We start from the raw sequence: 24,040 nt of genomic DNA, 5'->3' as shown, positions 1-24,040 counted from the left end.
GGATGCTCCTCACACCTCCTCTGGCTGGAGTGCCAGTGGCATCATTGCCAGGAGATGAGCCTGCAGCTCCTAGCCCCTCCAGGGCCCCTCATGTGTAAGTGATGCCTGAAATGTGAGGCTACACTGCTTCTTTGCCGGGAAACCTGAGAAGAGGAGTGTGTGGCCGGATTGATGGGCCGGGAACTCACCGCCTTCCTTCACCCATCTCTCTCCTGCAAACTTCATCCACCTCTACCTTCAATCTCAAACCAAGAAGCCCTGGCTGCTGTCAGGTCTAGGAGGGGAGGCCAGCCACCATGAGGGAGGAAAGCGGCCCAGGCTGAAGGCGTGCACGCTGCGTGAGCCTGTGCGGGACCCCGGCAGCCCTGCTCACCATGAGCCACCAGCTAAAGGGCCTGAAAGAGGAAGGTGAGTCCACGTCTTGATCCTGCATGGCCCGCCCACAGGGTTCCTGGGCAGCAGCAGGGGATGGGGGAAGCACTTGTGGTCTTTAAGAGGCATAGGGAGGAGCTGGGTTTGACTCCAGGGCCTGCCCCCTGCGCGCTGAGCGACCTTGGCTGGTTATTCAACCTCTCTGGTCCTTGTGCATGAGATGGGGATAGTCATCACCTCCTTGCAGGGCTACTGGAAGGACTCAAGACAACCTGTGCACCGCGACTGTGTTAAGGCCAGCACTGGAGACTGTCCCGGCTGCTGCATGTTCCTCAGAGCCTGCTGGGACCTCTCAGCCTTCTGTTGTCTCAGTTAGGGTTGCCTGTTCCAAGCCAGCCCCTCAGCAGATTTCTATCTGTCTCTGTCTCTGTCTCTGTCCAGGGCAGGAGGTGGGGGATGTTCTGACCTCATGACTGACAGTATCAGAGAAATGTCACAGGCAGGGGACTCTATAATTTGCTGAGCAAAACCACTGGAGCTGGGTCCCAGTTTGAGGCAGCCACAAACCAGCTGAGGGGTCCCACAGTGACCGGGGGGCTGCAGGGAGGGGGACTCACCAGAGGTCAGCCATTTGTCAGCAATCCTGTCTCTTACAGCACGAGGTGGAATGAAAGGGCGGGCGAGGAGCGGCTCTCCACGCACAGGTGAGACGGGATGGTGGGTCTCTGGGGAGCCTGCTGTGCCTGGATGCCCTCTGCCCAGCCCAACAGTCCAGCTACCCAACTGACATTCTCCTTCATCTCCTTCCCTCTCATTCAACACCCTGCATGGAGCCTTCCTGGGAGGCAAGCTGTTTAACATGGGAGAGGGCAGAGTACCACTCAGAGAAGGTACTACTTAGCACTCGGTGTTAGGGGAGACTCCCAGGGTTACTGACACCCTGAGCTGAGCCTTGGGAAGCAGTGAACCTTCACCAGACAGAGGGCAGGGAAGCTCGGTGCAGGCTTCTGGTGGGTGGTGTGGCCAGACTCACATCCAGGCTGCCGGACTCCAGGGCGAACACTCTTAACCTCCAACAAGTAGCAGCCATAATGGGTGCTCCATCACCTTCCGTTGGGAATGTGACCCCAGCTCTTCCATGAGCTGGTGAGGGAGCCAACTTGCTCCAACAGAAGTGGGAGAGCCCAAGGAAGCCAGAGGTGGGAGAGAAAACCCTTGGTTGAGACTGAGGGTTCAGAGGAGAGGGGCAGAAGCCACACTCACAGGCTGGGCATCTTCATGTCACAAAATATTATGGATGTGATGCTGTTTTCTTCCCCTTCACATCCCAGGCAGGGCTGGGTCCCTGCACCCAACCCTAGTAGGCAAGAAACCAGAACCTTGGGGAGCAATGGGGTTCTGGGGGGTTGGAAGAGATCTCCTTCCTCCCCCATTCTGGGAGGGAGGGCCCTATCCTGGCCCCACTCTGGCACGCCATCAGTGGGGAGCTGGCCCCGGGGGCCCCTTCATCTGCCCTTTCCCCTCCTGTGACCCGCTGCTGCCTGGCTGTTGGGAGCCTGAGTCTCAGTGAGGCAGCTCTGTTACAAGGGGAGAGACCCAGGAGCAGGAGACATGGAAGAGCTGGGCAGAGGCTGACAGGGGATTCTGCTGTGGCATCTCAACAGCCCTTCCTGGCCCCCATCCCAGAACTTGCCTCAGCCACGGTCCCTTCTTCCTACCCCACCAGCCTGCCTCATCCATTCTTTATCTCAATCCAAAGATATAGGACCAAACCTGAGAAAGTTCCATGCCCCAGGGTGGCCAGACGAGAAACCTTCCTCCCGGTGGTCGGGCTGCGGTGCTCCTGTGGTGACTACCGCCTGTAGGATGCTCGGGCTGGTTCTCCACACTCCACTCCCCTCGTTGTCATCCCTTCTGCGCCTAGCCTGGCTTCCCTCTGCCTCCGCTGCAGGGCTGTGCCGTGTGGGACTGCCCTGTGAGCAGTATTCCTTGAGCAGGACTGAAATGGAAGGCCATTTTGCCTAACACACAAACCTTTTCCTACTGAAATATTCCACGTCGCCTCTGCCATTTTCCCTTTCCCATAGAACACAGGAAATCGGTCAGAATTTTCACTTCACAGATCTAAGTGGTGAAGCAGTGCGGTGAAGTTAAATATTGAGAACATATTAAATTAACTGAAACCCAGCCCCATGAAGCTTCCCATTTTAAATTTCCTCTGGAGTCACCTGCGACGGGACCTGATATCCTCATCCTTTCGTTTATACTCTACCAGGAGGGAATAAAAGTTTAAGAATACAATGTTCTTTTCTCAGAATAGCTACAGTTTGTTACTGTGTTCATTGAAAAGAAGGATGAGAACTCTCCCTCCTCCTGTATCATTTGGTAAATGCACTGAACTGTTGAAATGACTGGACTGGAGGGCGGCTGCAGCCTCTCCTCAGCCTGTGTTTTGCACTGTGAATTCTCTGACCGAGTCAGGTGCTACACAGGAGGAGGCCTGTTACATTTAGGAGAGCGTGTGTTGGGCTTGGAGGCCTTCCTAGCAAGACAGCTGCCTTTCCAGCTCCTAAATTATGCATTATGTGGAGTCTGTTGAAAACTGATTATGAAAGAGGAAAAAGCAGCTGATTTTCTATGTAGAAGTGGTCTGGGGAAGATTGAAGGGCAAATTCTGGTTTGTTTTCCACATTGCATGTGAATTTTGTTCAGTTGGAGAACTAAATTACAGTAGGAATTACAGCTCGGAAAAAAAAAAAAAAGTGTAACACCAAATTGTATCTACGGTGCTAGGAAGGGTGCTTGGTATAGTTCATTATCACAATGAAAACCATTGTATTAGCTGACTGAGGACACAGAGAGAACTCACAAGAGGATGCAAACAATGACATTCCCATTCAGTCCTTTCAAGCAACATAGAGCTGATCTTTCTGGGAGCCCAGGGAACCCTTTCCGTGATCCCTTGCTTTGATCTCTGCTTCTCTGACCTTTCTGGGTGCCGGGCTCAGTCCTAGAGCTCTCTTAGGGGTCATGGCTGTGATAATATTTGTTTTGCTCCATCCCTTTTCCAACAGGGGGAGGAGCATTTGTAAGACAAATCATCCCTCACCAGCTAACACTGACTAGCTTCCTACTTTGGATGTTATGCAAAAATAGTATTTCTTGATGTTGTCTTATCAAAGAGTGGTTTTCCATAGGGAGTGAGAAGAAGGAAAAGGTTGGGGCAGGAGTGGGCTAAGGAAACCTGCTCTATGATTAATACAGGACAGGTTCTCTTAGCTCACTCCTGCAAATAGCACACAAAACTTTTCTTTTCTTTTCTTTTCTTTTTCTTTTTTTCTTTTTTTTGAAATGGAGTCTTCCTTTGTTGCCCAGGCTAGAGTGCAGTGGTGTGATCTCAGTTCACTGCAACCTCTGCCTCCCGAGTTCAAGTGATTCTCCTGCCTCAGCCTCCCAAGTAGCTGGGATTACAAGTGCACGCCACCACGCCCGGCTAATTTTTGTGTTTTCAGTAGACACAGGGTTTCACCATCTTGGCCAGGCTGGTCTTAAACTCCTACCTCATGATCCACCTGCCTCAGCCTCCCAAAGTGCTGGGATTACAGGTGTGAGCCACCACGCCCAGCCACAAGACTTTTCAATGCACCTATGCCAGTTATCTCATCAATCCCGGCAGTAACCTCAGCATTTAAAACCGAGTCTCAAAGACATGGAGATGGCCAGGCACAGTGGCTCATGACTGTAATCCCAGCGCTTTGGGAGGCTGAGGTGGGCAGATCACTTGAGGTCAGGAGTTCAAGACTAGCCTGGTCAACATGGTGAAACCTCGTCTCTACTAAAAATATAAAAATTAGCCAGGCGTGGTGGTGTATGACTGTACTCCCAGCTACTCGGGAGGCAGAGGTGAGAGAATCGCTTGAACCCAGGAGGCAGAGGTTGCAGTGAGCCTATATGGCGCCATTGCACTCCAACCTGGGCGACAGAGAGAGACTCTGTATAAAAAAAAAAAAAAAAAAAAAAAAAAATGGAGATTATTAATGATGGCTTCACACCCATGTTGGTGCCTCTTTTTGCCTTTAAAATAAGTGCAGCAATCACAGCTAATATGCTCACAAGACATTCCCTGTAGCAACTGTGGAGCAGTGTTTCCCTCCCCACATCACCTTCTTCCATGTTGCTAGTGTGACCCTTTGATGCAGACCTTGCCCCAGCAAACATGCTCCGTTATCACACCCTGACCCTCCGGATTTCAACCCCGTTCCCTGTGGGTGCGTTCCCCTCTCCTCCTGCCTCCCACAGCAGAACACACCTGGGACACAGCTCTGCCTTGGTTACCTATGCCCCAGACTCCCTGGCATTTCTGCTGGGGCCCCTCAATCCCCTTTTCCTCTGCCTGGAATCCTCCTAACTTGCTACCACAATCACCCCCTCCATTTCTCTACCCACTTCTTCTCTTGGCAAACTTCTATTCATCCTTCAAGATTCAGAGTAGCCCCTAGGTATGTATTAAAGACTTCATGGTAATTATTTTTAATTGAGCCGTAAAATATTCCACACAGTAGATAAATCAAAGGTTAATCAAGCATTATTCTATTACTGCATATTTAGGTTATTTCTCATTTTTATAATAGAAATAATGTTGCATTGAAGATTCTTGGGCTTGGGTTGACTCCTACAGGTGGAATTAATAGATCAGAAAGTATTTTTAGGCTGGGCGTGGTGGCTCACACTTGTAATCCCAGCACTTTGGGAGGCCGAGGTGGGCAGATCACTTAAGCTCAGGAGTTTGAGACCAGCCTGGCCAACATGGCGAAACCCCTTCTCTGCTACAAATACAAAAACTAGGCAGGTGTGGTGGCGCACACCTATCATCCCAGCTACTTGGGAGGCTAAGGCACAAGAATCTCTTGAATCCAGGAGCTTGAGGTTGCAGTGAGCCGAGATCGCACCACTGCCCTCCAGCCTGGGCAATAGAACAAGACTCTGTCTCAAAACTAAAAAAAAAAAGAAAGAAAAGAAAAAAGAAAGTATTGTAAAGCTCTTGTTACATATTGCCAAACTGCATAAAGAGCTGTATTACAATTTTTTTTTTTTTTTTTTTGAGACGGAGTTCCGCTCTGTCGTCCAGGCTGGAGTGCAGTGGCCGGATCTCTGCTCACTGCAAGCTCCGCCTCCCGGGTTTATGCCATTCTCCTGCCTCAGCCTCCCGAGTAGCTGGGACTACAGGTGCCCGCCACCTCGCCCGGCTACTTTTTTGTATTTTTTAGTAGAGACGGGGTTTCACCGCATTAGCCAGGATGGTCTCGATCTCCTGACCTCGTGATCCGCCCGTCTCGGCCTCCCAAAGTGCTGGGATTACAGGCTTGAGCCACCGCACCCGGCTGCACTACAATTTTTATTGCTACCAGTAATAAATATACATTTTAACAAGTCTCATTAGTCCTGGATGGAAAATTTTAAAAACCTAATACTATAAACAAGACTTGAAATCTCATTATTGACTTATTTTAAATTTGTTTTGATCATTAGTAAAACTGCATTTTCCCCTGTTTCCTAGTTGCATTTCCCCATTAGTAACTTACCTGTTCATAAGTTTCGCTTAACAGTCTTTGTGTCCTCCCCCATATTGATATATGAGTTCTTTCTATTAGTCTCATGTTTGATTAAAAATTTTTCTTATTTGAAAAAAAAAAAAAGATTCAGAGTAAGTGTTGGAGAGGAGAATTTTTTTCCTCTACCTTCCTAGGTTCAGTGACTACAGGCTCTGTGACTCAAACTGACAAAAGACAGATCAACAAGTGGGGAAAAAGGATTGGATTAGATATGTACAAATGAGTGTTCACAAGGAAGATGACTCAAGGAGGTGGTTAGAATTTGGGGCTTATATACCCTCTTAGAGGTAAATATCATCTTAAAGGGTGATAGAGTGTGGAGAAGAGGCTTGACAAAGGAAAAGCATTTTGGGGCTTCTGGGTAAGTCATGGAAGGTGACTAGGAAATGTATGGTAAATAAGTGTTACTTAGTAAGCTTTGTTAAGCAGGTAAGAGTCTTCTCAGGTGCTAAGAGCTGTCTCTAGAGTGGTTATCTTCCAAGTATAGGAGAGGGAGACCCCTTCCAAATGGAAATATACATCCTGCTTTTAGTCCGAAAGGGGAAAGGAGCGACACATATGTAATTGCCTTCAGCTTGAAATAATCTTTATGCCGAAGTGGCATATTTTAGGAAGGTATCTTCTAGTCTCCTTCATAAATATCAGTTCTTTGTGAAGCATTTCCAACCATCCCGACGATAATTTATCACTCCCTTTCTCTTTCTGTACTTTTAGTCTTTTCTCTTCAGTCCACCATTTTCTCTTTCTTTCTTTCTTTCCTTCCTTCCCTCCCTCCCTTCTTTCCCCTTCCTTCCTTCCTTCCTTCCTTCCCTCCCTCCCTCCCTCCCTCCCTCCCTCCCTCCCTCCCTCCTTCTTTCTTTCTTTCTTTCTTTCTTTCTTTCTTTCTTTCTTTCTTTCTTTCTTTCTTTCTTTCTTTCTTTCTTTCTTTCTTTCTCAGAGTCTCGCTCTGTCACCTAGGCTAGAGTCAGTGGCGCATCTTGGCTCACTGCAACCTCTGCCTCCCAGGTTCAAGCAATTCTCCTGTCTCAGCCTCCCGAGTAGCTGGGACTACAGGCGAGCACTACCACGCCTGGCTAATTTTTGTATTTTTAGTATTTTATACTTAGTATATTTAGTAATATACTAAGTATTTGGTATTTTGTGTTTTTCTTTTCAAAAACAAAATACAAGGCCAGGTGCAGTGGCACACACCTGTAATCCCAGTTACTCGGGAGGCTGAGGCAGGAGAACTGCTTGAACCTGGGAGATAGAGGCTGCAGTGAGCCAAGATCTCACCACTTCACTCCAGCCTGGGTGACAGAGTGAGACTCTGTCTCAAAAATAAAATAAAATAAAATAAAAACAAAATACATCTATCTAAGTTATTGTCCAAAGCTGGCTCCCTAACACCCCACAACCTGTTGATAAGACAAAGCTGATTTATTGCCTATAGCAGGCAAAGCTTTGGCAGTATCTTACAGAGGGGAAGGTAAGGCCGGAACTTACTGAGAATTGGAAATTTGATTGAAGGCAGGTCTTTCAAAGTGAGAACTGGAATGAGACTGGGTAAGAATCACAACATAATAGTCCACAATAAACAGCATGGCCAGGATTTTGAGGTGAGGCATTTGAAGAATCTTAGAGCCCAAATTGAAGAATTGACAGGTCTTTGGGAAAATCCTGTAATGAACAATCAACATTTGCCTGGGTAGGAGATGCCTAGAAAAATAAAGACACGCTCATGAAGCAGAGGCGTAGCACAAAGTCATCTTAATACAGACACTAAGGTGTAGCTGGGCTGTCTGTGTCCAGACTCAGTGTGAGGGAAGATGGTTTAAGTTCTCAATTTCTCCTTGTGGTCATTCTTCAGCCCAAGCTGAAGGAAAAGCCATCAGTATGTCAATCTAGATATTCATCAGTATTTGAGGGGTCATCATTTCATGTCAATTGTCTGTTAACGGTTGTTTCACATCTAGTTTCTGGTGGCAACTGTTTCAACCTGCATGTCAGATTTTCCAGTTCTATTTTTTTTTTTTTTTTTTTTTTTTGAGACAGAGTCTCTCTCTGTCACCCAGGCTGGAGTGCAGTGGCATGATCTTGGCTTACTGCAACCTCCGCCTCCTGGGTTCAAGTGATTCTCATGCCTCAGCCTCCCAAGCAGATGGGACTACAGGTGCTCACCACCACACCCAGCTGATTTTTTTGTTTGTTTGTTTGTTTGGCATTTTTAGTAGAGATGGGGTTTCACCATGTTGGCTAGGCTGGTCTCGAACTCCTGACCTCAAGGATCCACCCGCCTTTGCCTCCCAAAGTGCTGGGATTACAGGCATGAGCCAACGCGCCCAGCCAGATTTTCCAGTTCTCTTTAGTGGATAACCCTTGCTGGATGATTAGAATAATGGCAGCAGTGCAGCAGCATTTAAAACTCTGGAGATCCCACCTCTGAATGCTGGCACACAGACAAATACTAAGAGAAGGATTATCATCAGAGTTTGTATAATCTACTTCTCAGCTGGGAGCTAAGAGTGCCCCGACTAAACAACAAAGTAGATCTCATCCCGAATCTGGAGTCCATGTAACCAAATATGAGGTTACTCATCAAATTACCCAATTTCTGATTTCTTTGTTTGCTTCCTAGATCTTTTCAGGAATATTAAAGATTTCAGAGAGGTCTGTAGGAATGTAAGTACAGCACTATTCCTCTAAAATAGCACACATTCCCTGCCTTGGGAGATCAATATTTTATCTAAGGCAGCTCTGTTCTGGACCACCACCCACCCAATCTCATAAACCTCTTGACAAATGAGTTTTATGGCCTTACTGACATTGTCTAAATCATCTGCTATTCTCTCAACCACAGCATGCTACATTTACCCTACTATCCAGATCTCTTGTAAATTATGAAATGAAGGTTGGGTGCAGTGGTTCACACTTGTAATCCCAGCACTTTGGGAGGCCAAGATGAGAAGATCACATGAGGCCAGGAGTTCAAGGCCAGCCTGGGCAACATTGCAAGACTCCATCTCTACAAAAAAATTTAAAAATTGGCCAGGCATGATAGCGCATACTTGTATTCAAGAGATGGAAGCAGGAGGATCACTTGAGGCCAGGAGTTCAAGAGCAACCTGGGCAAATAATGAGACCCCTGTCTACAAAAAAAAAAAAAAAAATTTAATTAGACATGTATGGTGGCACACACCTGTAGTTCTAACTACACAGGAGGCTGATATGAGAGGATCTCTTGAGCTCAGGAGTTTGAGGCTACAATGAGTTATGATGGCTCCACTACACTTCACTCTAGGTGATAGAGCAAGATCCTGTCTCAAAAATAAATAAATAGATACACACATAAAGGCATGCATACATACATGAAGTATGAAAAGAAGTGTCTTGAGGGGAGATGAAAGAAATCTAGAATACCCCTAGGGTACTTAGGATTTCAGTTCTCAAACCAGGGCCCAGTTTTTCTCCTTCTTCAATGAACTATCTACTGATCTCATTTTACTAGAGAACAAATTAATAGATGATATCATAGACAATTCTGAGAGTAGGTATTAGTTTACAAAGGTAAGAAGTTCCTGTCTTGTTTGTAAGTCAAGAGGCTTCTGTTCCTTATCCAGTATCCGTCACTGGGGGCCATTCAGTCATCTGGTTTTGGCCAGAATACTCCTATGGGATTGTCAAATAATGCTGTAAACTGTTGGTACCATTCATCACGAATAGTTTGGTGTCAAGCAGTTAATTGTGTAGTTTTGAGATCACTAAGTAGATCTAAAGCAAACAGAAGAGGAAGAGGAAGAAGAAGAGGAAGAAGAGGAAGAAGAAGAAGAAGAAGAAGAAGAAGAAGAAGAAGAAGAATAAGAGAGGAGGAGGAGGAGGGAGGAGGGAGGAGAAGGAGAAGAGAAGGGAAGAAGAAGAGAAGAAAAGAAAAGAAGAGAAAAGAGAAGAGTGAGGAGGAGAGGAGGAGGAGGAAGGAGAGGGAGGAGGAGGCGGAGGAGGGTAGAGAGGGCGAGGCGGAAGGAGAAGAAGCCGAGGGGGGAGAGGAGGAGCGGAGGAGAAGGAGGACGAGAGGCGGGAGGAGGAGGAGGAGGAGGAGGAGGAGGAGGAGGAGGAGGAAGAAGGAAGAAAGAAGGAAGAAGAAGGAGGAGGAGGAGAGGAGGAGGAGGAGGAGGAGAGGAGGAGGAGGAGGAGGAGAGGAGGAGGAGGAGGAGGAGGAGAGGAGGAGGAGGAGGAGAGGAGGAGGAGGAAAGGAAGAAGGAAGAAAGAAGGAAGAAGAAGGAGGAGAAGGAGAAGGAGGAGGAAAGAAGGAAAAAGGAAGAAAGTAGAAGGAAGAAAAAGGAGGAAGGAGGAAGGAAGAAGGAAGAAGAAGAGGAGGAGAAGAAGGAGGAAAAAACAAAACTAATGTCTTACTTGTAAGATCTTTGAAAGTAGACAGTCTCCAAAAATATACCACCTATTCCTCAATCCGCTTGTAATTCTGTCAGTGAAAGTCTGGTCACAAAGACTAGCTCTCACAAAATGTCCCCAAGTAGTGTTTCATGGAGGCAGGGCCCTTCTAGGACATGATGAAGCTTTTGGATTTCTCCCCACCTGACCTATTGCAGAGTTGCCATCTAAAAAGTCATCCAATGGTTGAGTCCAGTTACCCAGGAAACCAACTGATTTCTTAAAAGGAACTGGAACCAAATTAAACTGGGTGGCTCCTGAAGAAAAATGTGCACTCTAGACAGCTCATGGGTTAACTGTAGCTGGGTACTAAACTCATACCAACGAGTGATTAAGGATGTAAACAGAAATATTAAAAATATAAGTCTTGTAAGTTGCATAACTAAAGTAGCCTTAAGTCAGGGAGAGGATAGGAGGTAGGTAAAAGAATAGGAAACAGAGGAATATCGATTATAGAATAGCAATCTGCAGACTTGGGCATAAGCTGTAGATCTTCGGCATAAGCTGTCTACATCTGAGGCTGCCTGCTTTGGGAGGTCTCCTAAGACTCTTTAGCTTGAGGTCGCCAATAGGAATGGTTTTCTAGTAATTTTAGGATGGCTTATGTCTCTTGAGTTGAAGGACATGATCAACTCTTTCGCCAGCATGTTAGTCGTTACCTAACAGAGTCCTTCCAACTAGGGTTCTGAAATAGTTCTTTGTTGAAGACAAAAACCCTGGAGGGTTTAAGAAAGCATTGGGGGCAAAACAAATAGTATCTGTAGGTGACACAGACTTAAACCGGTTGAGGGTAACTTATTCCTGAAAACTTTCAAAAGTGAAACATTTCATAACCACGAAACTGACAGGAAAATGTGGATGCTTCCATAGCAGGCAAAACAAACAATGAAGGCATTCTAAAAGCTTTGGGTAAAATGTCTATAATGATTAAGCATGTTTTAATAGATAATGTACACTATATCTAATTTATAAAGATGGATAACCATAATTTTTACAGAGAAAAAATCTTGAAGTATAACATATAATTATCTAAAAACATAATGTACATGACATACCAAGAAAATATGAAACATATAAGAAAAATATATCAAGACCATGTGAAGAATATCAAGTAAAAAGATTCAGTAAGTAAGTATGGAGTAGGTCCTAAACATCTACATTTTAATAAAAGTCCATAGATATGTCTGATGTGCATCTCCAATAGAAAAGCACTGGCCTGAAGGAGGCTAGATTCAAATTAAAGAGGAAACATTGTGTCCAAATAAACATTTTAAATGATAACTGAATTATGACTGATGATTCCACTGTTGTCTAACATCAGGCAGAGCACCACCAGGACTCTAACGTAAGGAAACAGACCATAGACTATGGAGGAATTAACAAATCTCTGAATATAGAACATATAGTTGCTGAAATGTTTGAACATTTTACCTACACAAGTTAACCTAGAGAAGGCTAAGCATCTCTTCTGATTTGACAAGCTTCCGGCAAAATCCTAACAACAATGTATCAAATCATCCTAATTGTTTCTGGCCCCTGTATTTTAAATAAGGTGAAAGAACAAGTCCTTGTGGCCTTCTAGGGGCCCTCTGGGAAATCTCAAAGGTAGTCTTAGGTAAAAAGGTATTCTGAAGGTTATTCAACTTCATTTGAGAGTGAATCTTAGAAACAAACAAAATTGTCTGGAGAGTTGAACACAGGAATAACGTTTGGCTACTCATTTGAAAGTGGCGATAAAACATGTAAAAGATTTAAAAACAAGCATAGAAGGTAAGGTGATCACCCCCTAAGAACCTTAACTCTTTCATAAGTGAAGAAGCTTTATTATCTTTTTTTTTTTTTTTTTTTTTTTTGAGACGGAGTCTCGCTCTGTCACCCAAGCTGGAGTGCACTGGCCAGATCTCAGCTCACTGCAAGCTCCGCCTCCCGGGTTCACGCCATTCTCCTGCCTCAGCCTCCCGAGTAGCTGGGACTACAGGCGCCCGCCACCTCGCCCGGCTAGTTTTTGTATTTTTTAGTAGAGACGGGGTTTCACCGTGTTAGCCAGGATGGTCTCGATCTCCTGACCTTGTGATCCGCCCGTCTCGGCCTCCCAAAGTGCTGGGATTACAGGCTTGAGCCACCGCGCCCGGCCTAGCTTTATTATCTTAAATAAAATTTCCTTTTTGCAAACCTTCTGCTATCTCCTATTTCCATTCAGGTTTTGTCCTTCACAGATGTCTTTACTACTCTGGAACAACTAGGCATTTTACTTTAGGACAAAACTGTTCTTTTTTTCTTAACAAAAACACATTTTGTTACTTTGTATACAAAGTTGTACCTTTCTATCAAGATTGATCATAATAGAGTATCATTTAATTATAACTTTTAACCAAAGGATCTTCTGTTTCACAGAACAAACTGGGAGGATGGAAAATTGTCAACTGTCAATTTAATCTAAAATCAGCATTTTAGATTAGCAAGGAACCTATGTAAGTCTAGAAACAGCATATTCAAGTAGAATTAAAAATGTAAGCTAGTCTTTTACTTAATGCTGAAAAACCAAAGAAGGCATAGCGGTTTTTATTAAATTAAACATAATAAATTAGTTCATTTGCCAAATTTTTACCTAATTTCTGGGATTTTTAAAATTTATTTGTGTTTTTTGTTTTTTGTTTTTGTTTTTGCATTTGTTTAGAAACAGGGTCTTGCTCTGTTACCCAGGCTGGAGTGCACTGGTGACCTCACAGCTCACTTGGGCAATCCTGCTATCTCAGTCTCCTGAGTAGCTAGTACTACCAGCACTTACCACTATGCCTGGCTAAATTTTTAGTTTTTTTGTACAGCCAGGATCTCACTATGTTGCCCAGGATGGTCCTGAATTCCTAGGTTCAAATTATTCTCCCTCTTCAGCCTCCCAAAGTGCTGGGATTATAGGCATGAGTCACCGTGCCCAGCCTAAGCACTTAATATCTTTTCAGCCAATTAAATGAGCTCTTTTATTTTGTTGTCGTTGTTGATGATGACTTTTTTAAACAATATTTTTCCAGCCAGGCATGGTTGCTTAGCACTTTTGGAGGCCAAGGTGGGCAGATCACTTGAGGTCAGGAGTTTGAGACCAGCCTGGCCAACATAGTGAAACCCTGTCTCTACCGAAAATACAAAAATTAGCCAGGCATGGTGGCACGTGCCTGTAATCCCAGCTACTTGAGAGGCTGAGGCAGAAAAATCCCTTGAATTCGGGGAGCAGATGTTGCAATGAGCCGAGAGCACGCCGCTGCACTCCAGCCAAAGAGGAAAAATATTTTTCCTATCCTTCTGCAGTTTGCAACTCGTTTATCTTCAGAAAAACTTACCCTTGAGTTTCCTCAGAGCATCTCATTCAGCAATCATTTCATTTTTTAAAAATAGACTTCATTTTTTACAGCAGTTTTAGGATTGGAGAAAAATTTTGCAGAAATTACGTAGAGTTTTGGCCGGGTGCAGTGGCTCATGCCCGTAATTCCAGCACGTTGGGAGGACAAGTGGGCGGATCACCTGAGGTCAGAAGTTGGAGACCAGCTTGGCCAACATGGTAAAACCCTGTCTGTACTAAAAATACAAAAATTAGCTGGGCATGGCGGTGTGCACCTATAATCCCAGCTACTCGGTGGCTGGGGCAAGAGAATCGCTTGAACCCTGGAGGCAGAGGATGCAGTGAGCCAAGATCGCACCACTGCACTCCAGCTTGGGCAACACAGCCAGACTCTGTCTTAAAAAAAAAAAAAAAAATAGCTCCGTGCAGTGGCGCATGCCTATAGTTCCAGCTACTTGGGAGGCTGAGGCAGGAGGATCACTTGAGCGTGGGAGGCAGAGGCTGTAGTGTGCTGAGATTGTGCCACTGCGCTCCAGCCTGGGTGACACAACAAGACCCTGTCTCAAAAAAACAGAAATTAAAATTTTAAAACATTACATAGAGTTTCCATGTACAACCTTCTTTCCTCCCCTTGCCCAGTGTTTCTCCTAGCATGTCGTATTGGGTGTGTTGCATTTGTTAACAACTGATGGGCCAATACGGATACATTATTAACTAAAGTGCATATTTTACACTAGAGTTAACTCTTTGTACATTCCATAGATTTTGACAGATGCATAATAAATCATGTATCCATCATCACAGTATGATACAGAATAATATGCCCCCAAAATATCCTGTGGCCCACCTATTCAACCCTCTCTCCCTCCTGCTGAACCCTTGGCAACCACTGATCATTTTTTTTGCTGTCTCTAGAGTGTTCTCTTTCTCCAGAATGCTGTATAGTTACAATCATACAGCATATAACCTTTCCATATTGCCTTCTTTCACTTAGAAATATGCATTTAAGCCTGGGCGCGGTAGCTCAAGCCTGTAATCCCAGCACTTTGGGAGGCCGAGACGGGCGGATCACGAGGTCAGGAGATCGAGACCATCCTGGCTAACCCGGTGAAACCCCGTCTCTACTAAAAAATACAAAAAACTAGCCAGGCGAGGTGGTGGGTGCCTGTAGTCCCAGCTACTCGGGAGGCTGAGGCAGGAGAATGGCGGGAACCCGGGAGGCGGAGCTTGCAGTGAGCTGAGATCCGGCCACTGCAGTCCAGCCTGGGCGACAGAGCGAGACTCTGTCTCAAAAAAAAAAAAAAAAAAAAAGAAAGAAAGAAATATGCATTTAAGTTTCCCTCATGTCTCTTCATCACTTGAAAGTTCATTTCATCACCGAGTAATAATAGTTCATTGTATTTATTACCACAGTTTGTTTATGCATTCACCTATTGAAGGACATCTTAGTTGCTTCCACATTTTGATAATTATGAATAAGGCGGCTGTAAATATTTGTGTGCAGGCTTTTGTTTTGGGACATAAATTTCCAGCTCATTTGGGTTAACACCTAGGAGTGCAAATGCTGGATTTTATGGTCAATCTATGTTTGGTTTTGTAAGAAACTGCCATACTGTTTTCCAAAGTAGCTGTACCATTTTGCATCCTCACTAGAATAAATGAGAGTTCCTGTTGTTCTACATTTTTTATAGCACTTTGTGTTGCCAATAAGCGTGTAATAGTGTTTCATTGGCGTTTTAATTCACAGTTCCCTAATGACATACCATGTCGAGCATCTTTTCATATGCCTATTTGCCATCTGTATACTTTCGTTGATGAGATGTCTGTTCATATCTTTTCTCCATTTTTTAATTGTGTGTTTTCTTATTCTTGAATTTTAATGCGTGTGTTTTGGATACAAGTCCTTTGTCAGATACATGTTTTGCAAATATTTTCTCCTAGTTTGTGGCTTTTTAAAAAAATTATCTTAACAGTGTCTTTTGCAGAGCGGAAGTTTTTAATTTTAATGAAGTAAAACATCAATTTTTGTCTTTAATGAATTATGCTTTTGGTATTGTATTTTATTCTTGGTTTTTGTTTTTGTTTTCATTTATGGTGTGGTATTTTAAAAGTCATTGCCAAATCGAAGGTCATTTCAATTTTCTCCTTTGTTATCTTTTACGGTTTTATAGCTTTGTGTTGTACATTTAGGTTTATGATCCATTTGGAGTTAATTTTTGTGAAAGGCATAAGATCTGTATCTAGAGTTTTGGTTTTGGCCTATGGGTGTCCAGTTGTTCCAGCACAATTTGTTGAAAAAACTATCCTTTCTCCATTGTATTTTCTTTGTTCCTTTGTCAAAGGTTGGCTCTGTTTGTGTGGGTCTGTTTCTGAGCTCTCTATTCTGTCCCATTGATCTAATTCTCTTTCACCAGTATCACACTGTCTTGATCACTGTACCTTTATAGTGTTGATGTGTATGAAGTAGAGCTTTATAGTCTTGATGTGGATTGTGATATTCTGGGTCTTCTGCCTTTCCATACAAACTTTAGAATCAGGGCCAGGTGCAGTAACTCACGCCTATAATCCCAGCACTTTGGGAGGCCAAACTGGGAGGACTGCTTGATCCCAGGGCGTTGAGAACAACTTAGGCAATATAGAGACTGCGTCTCTACAAAAAAAAAAAAAAAAAAAAAAAAAAAAAAAATATATATATATATATATATATATATATATATATATATATATATATATAGTTAGCTGGTCATGGTTAGTGTGCACCTGTAGCCCCTGCTATTTGGGAGGCTGAAGTGGGAGGATTGCTTGAGACCAGGAGTTCGAGGTTGCAGTGAGCTATTTTCGTGCCATTGCACTCCAGCCTGAGCAACAGAATGAGACCCTGTCTCTAAACAAACAAACACACACTTTAGAATCAGTTTATCAATATCCACAGAATAATTTCCTGGGATTTTGACTGATATCGCATTAACTCTGTAGAGAAAGCTGGGAAGAACTGACATTTTAATAATGTTGAGTCTTCTTATTCATGAATGTTCCATGTTCGTTCCATGGAACATTCATTTATTTAAGTTTTTGAGTTCTTTCGTCAGAATTTTGCAGGGTTCTTCATATAGCTCTTACACATATTTTGTTAGATTTATACATAAGTTTTGTTTGTTTGTTTGTTTGTTTGTTTTTGAGACAGAGTTCTGTCACCCATGCTGGAGTGCAGTGGCACAATCTTGGCTCACTGCAACCTCCGCCTCATGAGTTCAAGGGATCTTCCCACTTCAGCCTCTGACGTAGCTGGGAATACAGACTCGTGCCACCACACCCAGCTAATTTTTGCATTTTTAGTAGAGATGTGGTTTCACCATGTTGGCTAGGCTGGTCTGGAACTCCGGACCTCAAACTGATCCATCTGCCTTGGCCTCCCAAAGTGCTGGAATTACAGGCATGAACCACCGTGCCCTGCCAAGTATTTCATGTTTTTAGTTCTAATATAAATGGTGTTGTGGTTTTAATTTTAAATTTCAATTGTTCATTGCTGGCGTATAGGAGCAATTGGCTTTTGCATATTAACCTTGTATCCTGCACCCTTGTTACAAAATGGCTTATTGGTTCTAGGAGGTTCTTGTGGTTTGTTTTGTTTTGTTTTTGTCAATTCTTTGAGATTTTCTACATAGACAATTATGCTATCTGTGAACAAAGATAGTTTTATTTCTTTGTTCCCGTTTAGTCTACTGTTAATATCCTTATATTGTCTTACTGCACTATCTAGGACTTCCAACACAGTGCTGAATAGGTGACAGGAGACATCTTTGTCTTGTTCCCAGTCTTGGGGGGAAAGCATCTAGTTTCTCACCACTAAGTATGATGTTAGTTGTAGGCTTTTTGTAGCAATTCTTCATCAGATTGAGGAATTATCCCCTCTATTTCTAGTTTGCTGAGAATTTTTAAAATCATGAATGGGTGTTTTTTTCAAATGTTTTCTCTGCATCTATTGATATGATCCTGTGATTGTTTTTCATTAGCTGTTGATATGATGGATTACATCAATTGATTTTCTTTTTTTTTTTTTTTTTTGAGACGGAGTCTCGCTCTGTCGCCCGGGCTGGAGTGCAGTGGCCGGATCTCAGCTCACTGCAAGCTCCGCCTCCCGAGTTTACGCCATTCTCCTGCCTCAGCCTCCCGAGTAGCTGGGACTACAGGCGCCGCCACCTCGCCCGGCTAGATTTTTGTATTTTTTTTTTAGTAGAGACGGGGTTTCACCGTGTTAGCCAGGATGGTCTCCACCTCCTGACCTCGTGATCCGCCCGTCTCGGCCTCCCAAAGTGCTGGGATTACAGGCTTGAGCCACCGCGCCCGGCCACATCAATTGATTTTCTAATGTTGAGCCAGTCTTGCATGCCTGGACTAAATCCCACTTGACCTTGCTATACAACTCTTTTTATACGTTTTTGAATTCAATTTTCTATTTTATTAAGGATTTTTATATCTATGTTTATAAGAGATACAAGTCTGTTTTGTGTGACGTTTTTGTCTGTTTTTTGTTCTAGAGTAATGCTGGCATCGTAAAATGAGTTAGGAAGTGTTCCGTCTGCTTCTATTTTCTGGAAGAAATGTTAAAAAAAATTGTACCATTTCTTTTTTAAACATTTGATAAAATCACCAGTGAAATCATCCAGGCCTGGTGTTTTCTACTTAAAAGGTTATTAATTGTCGAGACAATTTCTTTGATAAATATATGCCTATTCAGATTACCTGTTTTGCTTTGTGTGAGTTTTGGTAGATTGTGTTTTTCCAGGAATTTGTTGAGTTCATCTGAGCCAGCAAATTTATAGGCATCAAGTTGTTTGCAATACTCCTTTGTTAGCCTTTTTTTTTTTTTTTTTTTGAGACAGAGTTTTGCTCTTGTTGCCCAGGCTGGAGTACAATGGCATGATGTCAGCTCACTGCAACCTCTGCCTCCTGGGTTCACATTATTCTCCTGCCTCAGCCTGCCGAGTAGCTAGGATTACAGGCACCTGCCACGACACCTGGCTAATTTTTTGTATTTTTAGTGGAGATGGGGCTTTATCATGTTGGCCAGGCTGGTCTCGAACTCCTGACCTCAGGTGATCCACCCTCCTCAGCCTCCCAAAGTGCTGGGATTACAGCATGAGCTACCATGCCCAGCCTCCTTTATTATCTTTTTAATGTCCTTGAGATAAATGGTGATGATCCCTCTTTTATTTCTGATATGAATAATTTATGTCTCCAGCCTGGGCAACGGAGCAAGACCCTATCTCAAAAATAAATTGATAAATAATGTATGTTTTCTCACCTTTGTTCTTGGTTGGCCTGGCTAAAGGGTCATCAATATTATCAATCTTTTCAAAGAACCACTCTATGATTTCATGCTTCTCTCCATCATTTTCTTGTGTTCAATTTCATTGATTTCCACTTTGATTTTTATTATTTCTTTTATTCTGCTTACTTTGGATATAATTTGCTCTTTTTTAGTTTTATACAGTAGAAGCTTGCCTTATTGATTTTAGATCTTTCTTCTTTTCCAATACATGCATTCAGTGCTACGAGTTTCTTTCTAAGCACTGCTTTTGTTGCATCCCATAAATTTTGATCAGTTGTATTTTCATTTAAATGTAGTCCAAAATATTTTTTCATTCTTTTGAGGCTTCTCTGACCTATGTGTTATTCAGAAGTGTGCTGTTTGGTCTCCAAATATTTTGGTATTTTTCCAGTTATCTTTCTGTTATAGATAATCTAGTCTAATTCCATTGTGATCTGAGAGAGTATATTGTATGATATCTCTTCTCTTAAATTTGTTAAGGTGTGTTTCATGGTCCAGGATATGGTCTATTTTGGTTCATGTACCATATGAGCTTGAGAAGAATCTGTTGTCGTTGGATGATATGTTCTATACATATTAATTTAATCCAATTGATTAATAGTAGTATTCAGTTCAACCATGTCCTTACTATTTTCTGCCTGCTGGCTCTGTCAATGGTTGATAGAAGAATATTAAAGTCTCCAACTATAGTAGTGAATTGGTCTATTTCTCCTTGCAGTCTTTTTTGTTTGTTTTGTTTTTTGTTTTTTGTTTTTTGAGATAGAATCTCACTCTGTCACCCAGGCTGGAGTGCAATGGTGCCATCTCTCCTCACTGCAACCTCGCTCTCCTGGGTTTAAGCCATTCTCCTGCCTCAGCCTCCAAAGTAGCTGAAATTACAGGCATGCGCCATGATGCCCAGCTAATTTTTGTATTTTCAGTAGAGATGGGGTTTCGCCATGTTGGCCAGGCTGGTCTTGAACACCTGACCTCAGGTGATTCAGCCACCTTGGCCTCCCAAAGTGCTGAGATTACAGGTGTGAGCCACCAAGCCCAGTCTTTCTCCTTGCAGTTCTATTATGTTTTTGCCACATGTATTTTGGCACTCTGTTGTTAGGTGCATACGCTTTAAGTATTGTATATCTTCTTGGAGAATTGACCCTTTTGTAATGCCCGTTCTTTTTATTTTTTATTTTTTGATCTTAAACTCCTGGGCTCAAGCGATCTGTCTGCCTCTGCTTCCCAAAGTGCTGGGATTACAGGCATGAACCAACACACCTGGTCTTGCCCTACTTTATCTCTGATCATTTTACTTGCTCTGAAATCTGCTTTGTCTGAAATTAATACAATTACTCTAGCTTTTTTTTTTTTTTTTTTTTTTTTTGATCAGGGTTAACACGGTTATCTTTCTCTGCCCTTTACTTTAATCTATAAGTGTGTTTATATTTAAAGTGGGTTTCTTATAGACAACATATACTTGGGTCTTGGTTTTTGATCAATTCTCTGACAATCTCTTTCTTTAGTTGGTATACTGAGATTATTTACACGTAAAATGATTATTGATACAGTTGGGTTAATGTTTACCATATTTGTTGCGTCTTCTCTTTGATGTCCTTGTTCTTTGTTCCTATTTTTATCTTCCACTCTTTCTGCCTTTTGCGGTTTTGATTGAGCATTTAATATGATTCCAGTTTTTCTCCTTTGTTAGCATATTAATTTTGCTTCCTTTTTACTTTTTAAAAAGGGTTTGTTCTATAATTTGCATTTCTAACTAATTCAAGTCCACTTTTAAATAACACTATACCTCTTCATGGGTAGCGCAGGTACTTTATAATAGGTTATTCCCAGTGTCTCCCTCCTGTCTCTTTGACATTGCTTCAATTCATTTAGCTTATCCATGAGCTGTGATTATCCAACATATTGTTGCTATTATTATCCTAAACAAACCCTTATCTTGGCCGGGCGCGGTGGCTCAAGCCTGTAATCCCAGCACTTTGGGAGGCCGAGACGGGCGGATCACGAGGTCAGGAGATCGAGACCATCCTGGCTAACATGGTGAAACCCCGTCTCTACTAAAAATAGAAAAAAACTAGCCGGGCAACGTGGCGTGCGCCTGTAGTCCCAGCTACTCCGGAGGCTGAGGCAGGAGAATGGTGTGAACCCGGGAGGCGGAGCTTGCAGTGAGCTGAGATCTGGCCACTGCACTCCAGCCTGGGCCGCAGACTCTGCCTCAAAAAAAAAAAAAAAAAAAAAAAAAAAAACAAACCCTTATCTTTTAGGTCAGTCATGAATTTAAAAAGAAGGATTTTTTTTTATTTATTTATTTATTTATTTATTTATTTTTGAGATGGAGCCTTGCTGTGTCTCCCAAGCTGGACTGCAGTGGTGCGATCTCATCTCACTGCAACCTCCACCTCCTAGGTTCAAGCGATTCTCCTGTCTCAGCCTCCCCAGTAGCCGGGATTACAGGCACGTGCCATCATGCCTGGCTAATTTTTGTATTTTTAGTAGAGATGGGGCTTCACCATCTTGGCCAGGCTGGTCTTGAACTCCTCGTGATCCACCCGCCTTGGCCTCCCAAAGTGCTGGGATTACAGGCGTGAGCCACCAGGTCCGGCCTATTTTTTCTTTATTTATTCCTTCTTGAATGCTCTTCCTTTACGTAAATCCAAGTTTCTGACCTATGTCATTTTCCTTCCCTCTGAAGAGCCTCCTTTAACATTTTGAGGGGCTGGACAGGGTGGCTCATGCCTGTAATCCCAGCACTTTGGTAGGCTAAGGCAGGAGAATCTCCTGAGGCCAGGAGTTTGAGATCAGCCTGGGCAAGATAGTGATACCCCATCTCTAAAAAAAGGATCACTTGAACCCAGCAGTTCAAGGTTATAGTGAGCTATGATGGCACCACTACACTCCAGCCTAGGCTACAAGGTCACTGTCTCTAATGAAAATAAAATAAAACTTTTTTTTGCAAGGCAGGTCTACTGACAACAAATTATCTCCAATTTTGTTTGTCTGAAAAAGTCTATCTTCCTCACTTTTGAAGGATAATTTTGATGGATACAGAATTCTATGCTTTTTTTTTTCCCTTCAACACTTTAAATATATCACTCTACTCTCTTACTTGCACAGTTTCTGGAGAGAAATCTAGTGTAATTCTTATCTTTGTACCAATAGGTAAGGTGAGTTTTTTCCTCCAGCTTTTTTCAAGATTTTATCTTTGTCTTTAGTTTTCTGCAGTGTGAATACGATATGCCTTGGTGGAGATTTTTGGCATTTATCCTGCTTGATGTTCTCTGGGCTTTCTGGATGTGTAGTTTGGTGTTTGTCATTAATATTAGAAAAGTCTTAGCAATTATTAATTCAAATATTTATTCTCTTCCTTTCTCTCTTTGCCTTCTGGCATTCCCATTATGCATATGTTACTCCTTTTGAAATTGTCCCACAGTTTGGGGATATTTTGTTCCATCTCTGAAATTTCTTTTCTTTTTGCTTTCAGTTTGGGAAGTTTCTATTGACATATCCTCTGCCCACTGACTTTTTCCTTGACTGTGACCAGTCTACTAATGAGCCCATCAAAGGTGTTCTTTACTTCTATTACAGTGTTTTTGGTTTTTACCATTTCTTTTTTATTGTTTCTTAGAGTTTCAATCTCTTTGATTATATTACTCATCTGTGCTTGCATATTGTCCATTTTTTCCATGAGATCTGTTAACATATTAATCAGTTATTTTTATTTTTGTTTTCTTCAGATGGAGTCTTGCTCTTGTCGCCTAGGCTGGAGTGCAGTGGTGCAATCTCGGCTCACTGCAACCTCCACCTCCCAGGTTCAAGCAATTCTCCTGCCTTAGCCTTCCAAGTAGCTGGAATTACAGATGTGCACCACCACGCTCAGCTAATTTTTGTATTTTTAGTATAGATGGGGTTTCACCGTGTTGGCCAGGCTGGTCTCCAACTCCTGACCTCAGATGATCCACCCGCCTCAGCCTCCCAACGTGCAAGGATTGCAGGCGTGAGTCACTGCACCCGGCCTAATCAGTTATTTAAAATTCCCACCAAATCTCTGTCATAGCTGAGTCTGGTTCTGATGCTTGCTCTGTCTCTTCAAATTATGTCTTTTGCCTTCTAGTATACCTTGTCATTTTTTTGTTGTTGTTGAAACTGAGCATGATGTGCTAGAAAAAAGGAACTTCAGTGAATATGCCATTAATGTGAATTTTTATGTTTAACAGGATAGGAGTTAGGCTATATTTACCGTTTGCTGTAGTTGTGGGTGTCAGATGATTCAATCTCCCCTAAAGCCCTTGCTACTGTTTTCTCTATTCATTTAGGGTTTCCCTCAAAACTCCATCTTAAATAGAATCTGAACCTTGCAGTTCTTTCTGTTATAAACCCCTGACATTATACGGGGGTCCTATTGATGTGGTGGTAAGGTATAGGGGGGAGGAAAAATGTTCTATAGTTCTATAATTATATCTCAGTCTTTTAGTGAGCCTGTGCCCCTGGGCTGTGACCTTCACAAATGCTTCTCAGCTTCCTTCCTGACCTCAGGTGAGACAGGAAAACCTGAAGGGACTAGAGGTGGGTACTTTTCTTTCCCCAGGTCAGTTACGCTACGGTCAAACTCCAGTCAGCTAGGCTCACTTCGGCAAAACAGCTTCCCTTAAGAGCAGACCTTTGTTAAGATCAGAATGCTCTGGGCATATTTCAAACCGGTTGTTTTTCCTGCTGGAAGCAGCAGGGAATTTTCCTTCAATCCCCACAGGCATGCGCCACCGCAGGAAGCTAATTTTTTTTTTTTTTAAAGACAGAGTCTGGCTCTGTCACCCAAGCTGGAGTGCAATGGCATGATCTCAGCTCACTACATCCTCCACCTCCCGGGTTCAAGCGATTCTCTTGCCTCAGTCACCCAAGTAGCTGGGATTATAGGCGCGCACCACCATGCCCAGTAATTTTTGTATTTTTAGTAGAAATGGGGTTTTACCATGT

The 24,040-nt window shown here is 43.1% G+C and overlaps 1 protein-coding gene across 1 annotated transcript in view; it reads left to right on the top strand.

Moving 5' to 3' along the window:
• The first annotated feature begins 365 nt into the window (after nucleotides 1-365).
• The window catches only part of TMC2 (transmembrane channel like 2), a 113,326-nt gene continuing 89,651 nt past the window's right edge, over nucleotides 366-24,040 (top strand). Inside the window, exons 1-2 of the mRNA XM_010379008.2 lie at nucleotides 366-408; nucleotides 1,029-1,076. Coding sequence (XP_010377310.2) covers nucleotides 375-408; nucleotides 1,029-1,076 — 82 coding nt within the window. The 5' untranslated portion in view covers nucleotides 366-374. The remainder of the gene's footprint in view (nucleotides 409-1,028; nucleotides 1,077-24,040) is intronic.

Source organism: Rhinopithecus roxellana, chromosome 13, assembly GCF_007565055.1.
Source record: "Rhinopithecus roxellana isolate Shanxi Qingling chromosome 13, ASM756505v1, whole genome shotgun sequence".
Classification (NCBI taxonomy): domain Eukaryota; kingdom Metazoa; phylum Chordata; class Mammalia; order Primates; family Cercopithecidae; genus Rhinopithecus; species Rhinopithecus roxellana.
This window is presented reverse-complemented; position numbering and strand designations above follow the sequence as displayed.